This window comes from Zootoca vivipara, chromosome 16 (genome assembly GCF_963506605.1).
Source record: "Zootoca vivipara chromosome 16, rZooViv1.1, whole genome shotgun sequence".
In the NCBI taxonomy this organism is placed as follows: domain Eukaryota; kingdom Metazoa; phylum Chordata; class Lepidosauria; order Squamata; family Lacertidae; genus Zootoca; species Zootoca vivipara.
This window is the reverse complement of record NC_083291.1, coordinates 39,544,750-39,551,832: the sequence shown is the minus strand read 5'-3', so window position 1 is coordinate 39,551,832 and position 7,083 is coordinate 39,544,750. Positions and strand designations below refer to the sequence as shown.

The window sequence follows — 7,083 nt, the reverse complement described above, 5'->3', positions numbered from 1 at the left end:
CCTGTCTGTATCCTTTTGGCTTACAAATTGTACATGGTACTGACAGAGATCTGTTTTTTTGTTTTGCTAGATTCATGTGGTATTTAAGCTGAACAGCCAGCCTCTTAGGATATGGCAGTTTGTGACAATGGAGAAGGAGAAGAACCATTTTATTTTCAGTGTTTCCAGTATGCAGTGAATTCTGCCTGCCTTCCTCTTCCTACTTTTCCAGGATGAGAAGATGAGACAGTTGCAAAGGAAGAAGATGGAAGCCAAAATCCCAAATAGGATGATGCAGACAGCTGCTACTTCTCCCTCCCTGACCCCTTTAATACATTGGGTGTTTGAGTCTATGAGATTAAAACTAACCAGCTTTCCTTAAAACCAAGGTTTAAAGTAGGCTCACACAGCATGGTTTTGAGCAGGGGTTGGCAGCCTAAGGCCCATGGGTCACAAGCAGCCCGCGGGGGTCATTTAACCGACCCACAAGCCGCCCCCGAACCAAGCCGCCTGCTTGGCAAGTCCCTGCGCACTGCGCTAAACCGGTGCAGCGCAGCACAGGGATTCGCTTCCGCAGCACCGGAAATCTTGTCTGCGCAGATGCCGGAAATTGCGGGCGCAGGATCACAGAGGGATCTCCCCTGGGGTGAACTGGCCCAGGCAAGGTAAACCTTGCCAACCCCTGGTTTTGAGGTTGCCTGGTATATGTGCTAAATCTTATAAGTGTTAAATGCTTTACTGTGGCTGGCACTAAGGAGGGAGTAGTTGTGCTGGAGGGGGGAATTAGAACAAAACTATTCAAAACTAAAATTCCATAGGAAAATGGAAGATGAAAAATCTCTCAGTTCACACTGGCAGGAGTCTTTCCCAGCCAAGAATTGAACTTGGGAGTTTATGCATGCAGAGTATGTATTTTACCACTAAGGTAAATGTAAAGGACCCCTGGACAGTTAAGTCCAGTCAAAGGCGACTATGGGGTTGTGGCACTCTCTCGCTTTCAGGCCGTATTTGTGCACAGACAGCTTTCAGAGTCATGTGGCTGTTATAAACCACTGAGCTTCTTGGGCTTGCCAATTGGAAGGTTGGTGGTTCGAATCCCCGCAACAGAGTGAGCTCCCGTTGCTCTGTCCCAGCTCCTGCCAACCTAGCAGTTCGAAAGCATGCCAATGCAAGTAGATAAATAGGTACCGCTGTGGCAGGAAGGTAAACGGCGTTTCCGTGCGCTCTCGTTTCCGTCACGGTGTTCCGTTGCACCAGAAGTGGTTTAGTCCTGCTGGCCACATGACCTGAAAAGCTGTCTGTGGACAAACGCCAGCTCCCTCGGCCTGAAAGCGAGATGAGCACTGCAACCCCATAGTCACCTTTGACTGGACTTCACTGTCTAGGGTTCCCTTACCTTTTACCTACCACTAAGCTATGTTTTTATTGGGTCAGCTGCAAAAATTGTAAGGGTAGATTAGACTATATCTTAGCTATGACACTGCTAATTTTTTAAAGGAGCACTTACCTCTCTATTATTAGTTGATTAATTGGATTTCTTACCTGTCCTTCAGCATAAGGTCCCAAGCATAGAAACAGTATTAAAGCCAGTCAAGATTTACAATCAGACAAATAGGATGGGTCCTTAAAGTGTGTCAAATCAAGAATAAAGAGGTGTCTGTGGGTGCTGCAGGTGGCCACAGTCGTGATTAAGAGTTGCTTGTGTTTTCCCTGGTCTCTGCATGCAACGCTGGCATTGGAGCCGTGAGGTGTGGCACCAGCAAGCTGCTTAACTGAATCTGCATGGTGGGCTAGCATGCTGAAACATTTTGCTGCCTGAATCAGAAAAGCCAAAGGGCAGCTGCTTCATTCTAGAATGGCACAGGACACACTGGAGGCCCTCATGTCTAATGATTTTATTTATTCCATTTGATTTTTCTGTATAGTCTGATATATGAAGCATCAGTTGCGGGCTATAGTGGGAATTCATGGGGTGGCTCCCGTGCCATCCTGATTTGTTAGTGGCAGGGGAGCCCAGATACTGGTGAACTGCTTTATATGGGAGTTCCTGAACAGTTTGAATCTAATCACTTCACATAAAATCTAACTCTTGCAGTCATACGCTATCTGCTGCTTAGACTTTGGGGGGGGGGCGTGATACAAGTGACATGATTAGAGGATGAATCCAGACAAGTTTGAGGTAATTTATTTTGACTTGGGAGAGGACAAGGACAGGAAAACCAGGATCTTGGTGGTGTCTCACAGCAATAAAGTCTCTGTGCCCTGGCTGTTCAGCCATGGCCTTACAAATAGGGTTGTCAAAAATGTGTTTGTGGCTGATCTTAAAAGTTACTGTGGAACAACAGGTGAAAGGTGGTCTCTGGTATACAGAGCCCTAAACTTACTGTGAATAGGATAATGGGGAATGTCAATTCTGCATAAGAGCCTGCTGGATCAGGCCAAGGAGCCATCCTGTCTAGCCTCCTGTTCTCCCAGTGGCCAACCAGATGCCTGTGGGAAACCAGCAAGCAGAACGTGAGCACAAGAGCATCTCTCCCCTCCTGTGGTATTAGGGAGCATTGCTGCCTCCAGCTGGGGAGGCAGAGAGAAGCAGAGCCATCCTGGCTTGTAGTCACAGAGAGCCCTCTCCTCCTCCATGAATTTGTCTAAACCTCTTTTAAAGCAATCTAAGTCAATGGACAGATCGTGAAGCTGAGGCTCCAATACTTTGGCCACCTCATGAGAAGAGAAGAATCCTTGGAAAAGACCCTGATGTTGGGAAAGATTGAGGGCACTAGGAGAAGGGGACGTCAGAGGACAAGATGGTTGGACAGTGTTCTCGAAGCTACGAACATGAGTTTGACCAAACTGCGGGAGGCAGTGCAAGACAGGAGTGCCTGGCGTGCTATGGTCCATGGGGTCACGAAGAGTCAGACACGACTAAACGACTAAACAACAACAAGTCAATGGCCATCGCTGCCTCTTGGGGGAGCAAGTTCCATAGTCTGACTACACTCTGTACGAAGTACTGTACTTTTAAAAAATCTGCCTTGAGTCTTCCAACATTCAACTTCACTGAATGTTCCCAATGAGCTGTAATGTTATGAAGAGGGGGAAACCTCTCTCTATCCCCTTTCTCCCTCCATGCATAATTTTATAAACTTTGATCATGTCTCCTCTTACTCACCTTTTCTCTAAACTGAAAAGTTCCAAATGCAGCAATCTTCATTCCAATGATCATTTGGGTGATCATTTTTTGAAGCTTTCCCAAATACTACTGCACGTGGCAGTAATGAAAAGGTCAAATGCTAAGGTTGGGATTATTGGAAACAGGATTGGAAATAAAATAATAAAAGGTAGCCGTAAAAGAGTATTCAGTAATAATACAGGCCCAGAGTTACAGAGGTGTGAATGGCAATTGCTATATCTCATCCCAAGGGATCCTTAGAGGTGAGAAGATGACTAGGTACCCATACTGTAGTTGATATGGAACAACCATTATAGCACTGGCTTGGTACTATTCTCAAAGCTCAAAAGTGCTGCTTTGGATTTACAGGGCTGGGACCCACCTTTCTATGGAGATTGGGAGTACAAAGATGAAGATTGTTGGGGGAGATAACAGATCCTAGCAGCACTTGGTAAGAAAGAAAAAGAAAAGCCTTTCACTAAATAAACTCCAGAGCAGGAATACTCTGGAAACAGGAAAAGGAACAATATGTCCTCATAAAACAGAGTGGTCTAAAGGGGGGGGGATGACTTTTTCTGTTGAGGAATGCATTTTCTGGGAGATTATACCTTGAAAGCCATATGCCAACACTGAACTAAAGCCACACACACACACACACACACACACAGATTGCCACCCGTATTGTTAATGGAGAATCTCAAGTGAGAGAAAAATAATGTGGAGTAGTGATCTTTTAATCCCCCCTCCCTCGTTCACCTGTGTGAAAGCAGGCTGAGGGTGGCACAAAATTAGGCCAAGGGTTAAATTCTGGTGCCTGGCAGCCCTTTGAGATCATAACCTCCCTGATATTCCATCACAGCTTTTCAAATCAACACCACACCTTCCTGATGGTAGTGTGTGTGTGTGTGTGTACACACACACACACACACACACACAATCTCTCTGTGTGTGTATATTTATATATAGAGAGGGAGAGGTGAAGTTGCATGTTTTCTCCTGTGTTTTTAAATAAGTGCCTCATTGCCTGCCCTGAGACTTGGTGGAGGTTGGTCCATGGGGCAAATAGGGCTCTGGCCTAGCACTTCAGCCTTGATTCTTCCAAGCCCACCTGCCTTTACTTGCAACCAGTCTAGAGGGGGTTTCTGGCTGCCACCTTCCTCCTTGGTCTCAGTGTTGCCCTTGTAGAACTAGCAGGCTGGCACTAGAATTAATGGGCTCTGGCAGTACCTACTGCTTATCTCCCCATCTTCTGCCCTGCCAGTCCCAGTGGACACCAGCCACTGCAGCTGAGACCTTTCTACTTGGGCAGGAAATAAACAGAACAAGCAACACTGTTGAAAGAGGTGTCCTTACCAACATCCCTGCCGGCCCTCTTACACATGGAGAGAGGCTGGAGCAGTTTCTGTGTGCAGCTTTTTATTTCAGATCCAGCAATTTAAAACCCCTCTGCCATTGCAGCCATGGCTAATGTTATGTCCTTTGACTGTTAAGTTTATAAAAAAATTGGCATGTGAAGATTGTGGACTAATTCACTGAGACCAGAGCTGGCGCCTGCTCAGCTGGGTAAAAAAGAGGAAGGCAAAATGGAACTGCAGAACATCACAGATCTTGGACCAAAAGTGGCCAGTAAGCCGGCGGAAAAGTGCCCATTGTGCCAGCTCCTGGTCCCACAGCTTAAGGCTTACAAAGCCCAGGCAAGAGACCAATCCTAGCACCAGGTTCCAAGCTGACGTAGCATTACCCAAATGCCTCTGCGCCTTCAGTGCTCTCCAAACAATTATAAATATATGTCCGCTCAATGCCAGCTCAAAGCCTTGGGGGTGAAGCAATGCCAGAACATAGCTCGTCAGTGACGCTGCTTCCATGGCCAGGAAGGTGCCTGGCTGCCACCCGTGCTCCAGAAAGTGACACCAGACAACACCCCAAGCAAAAATTGGCAATGTCAACCACTGATCTAAGACAGCCGCCCAGTGATGCTGTGTCCAGAGCCGCACCCATTGTACAGGCCCGTATGCAAGCGCCATAAGGGCAAAGACCTCCTGGAGGTAGCATGCTTGACCCCTCTCGTCACCCGAAGGCAGCCAGTGCCAGCCCAGAAATATGTAGGCCAAGTTGACCAAACAATTGGCAGGCATAGCCAGTACAGCAGGCAATCCTGACACAGTTGGTTCAGCATAGTACTCGTACCCAACTTCTGTGTGAACACCGTCAAAGACTCCGGAAGCCACAAGTCCAACACACAGCAGGAGACCTCCAGACACCAGCAAGAGTGGTTCTCTGCCTCCTGGTTTCCTCGCCGTCCTTTCCAAAGTTCTGGAGGGTTCTTCTCGAACAACGGCCGAACTGCTCCTGCAGCAATTATTCTGCTGTAACATGTTGCTTGCTTTGGCGAAAGCCTCCCAGATGCAATTCGCAGGCCGTGAGAGGCAGGCTTCCGAGCTTGGTGTTTTCCTATCCCAGTGTGGACTTTGATTCTCCTTCCCCTACTAACAGCACAAAAAAGGGTGGAGTGAACGGGCATTCATGACCCAGAGGGACAGCTGTGCTCTTACCTGGCAAGTTTAATGTATTATTGGCCTTTTCTCTTCTTCACTCCACCCCCTCCCCTTTCCCCCCAGAGCAGAGATTGGTGCCTGTGTAGAACTACTTACATACACAGGCCCTGTCTGTTTCCTTGGCAGCCACTCCAGTCACGCTGCTTCCAGTGAATGTGGTTATGAAACAGCTGCAGCGGCAGGATTGGCTGCTGGTGACATCACTGCACAGCGGGGGTAAGGTTGCTTCCTTCCCAAGGTCTTGCGTTTTGTAACCATGGGGACAGCAGCTGCCAGCCTCTAGGTGGTCCCTTGAGTTGGGCCTGCAAAACATCCTGTAGCACAAACTACAGGATCTTTCTTGCACAGGCAATGCTCCCGCCGCCTTTAAAGAACCTCTAAGCACACGTCAGTTCTTCAAAAACGACATAATACTAAACAAAACAACCCACCACACAAGTAGTACTGAGTCTAAATATCATCCAGGAAGTGTTTCGTTATCAAGTTCCTTGGATCTGTAGGCAGAGCCTTGATCATCTTGGTCGCCCTCCTCTGCACACATTCCAACTTGTCAATGTCCTTCTTAAATTGTGGCACCCAGAACTGGACACAGTACTCCAGGTGTGGTCTGACCAAGGCAGAACAGAGCGGGACTATTACTTCCCTTGATCGGTGTTATGTATTGGTCTCTATAGTTTTCAGTCAGGTCCTCGTCAGTTGTTTTAGGAGGGAACTTTGAATTATGTTTGATACATTGTTTGAGCCAGCCTCTATAAAAGCAGGCCAGCTCAGCAGTGGAGTTCAGTTTTGTTCCAGCTTCCAAATAAAGAGCTGCTTTGGAGAAATAGCTGTGTTGTCTGCTATGTCAACCCACTATTCAACACTGGTGATGAAGGTAGGATTTGATGGACATCAGAGCACAGCCAGATTTGATTGCTCACCGAGTGAAATCGCTGAGCGAAATCACTGAGCTGAATCACTGAGCAGAACCAATTCAGAGCTGACCGTTCTGGCTAGAGCACTGTATTCCATCCATCGCCCTCCATGTTGGCATCGGAACCATGGCTTCATTCGTGCCTCTACCGCCGTTTGCACGCCTCTGAATCTTGGGACACCTACCTCGCTTGGTTCGCCTGCTACCTCCAAGCAAATGAGCTGACAGCAGTATCACACTGTTGACTCATGTTCAGCTTTTTGTGGTCCACTAAGACCCCTAGATCCCTTTCATATGTACTACTAACAACTCAGGTGTCCCCCATCTTGTATTGGCGCAGCAGCTTCTTCCTACCCAAGGGTATAACCTTATATTTGTCCCTCTTGAAATTTATTTAGTTAGTGGACTTTTGGGGAGGAATCATGGTGAATTAAATATCTCCTGTTAAAACTCCATCAACAGAGATAGTT

The 7,083-nt window shown here is 47.4% G+C and overlaps 1 protein-coding gene across 1 annotated transcript; it reads right to left on the bottom strand.

The window, feature by feature from the left end:
- Positions 1–4,644: 4,644 nt before the first annotated feature.
- TMEM187 (transmembrane protein 187) lies at positions 4,645–5,877 on the bottom strand. Its single transcript, XM_035140714.2, has 2 exons — positions 5,797–5,877; positions 4,645–5,631 (listed from the first exon to the last, which is right to left on the bottom strand). The coding sequence occupies exon 2, from the start codon at positions 5,518–5,520 to the stop codon at positions 4,675–4,677; it is 846 nt and encodes a 281-aa protein (XP_034996605.2). The 5' UTR covers positions 5,521–5,631; positions 5,797–5,877; the 3' UTR covers positions 4,645–4,674.
- Positions 5,878–7,083: the final 1,206 nt, after the last annotated feature.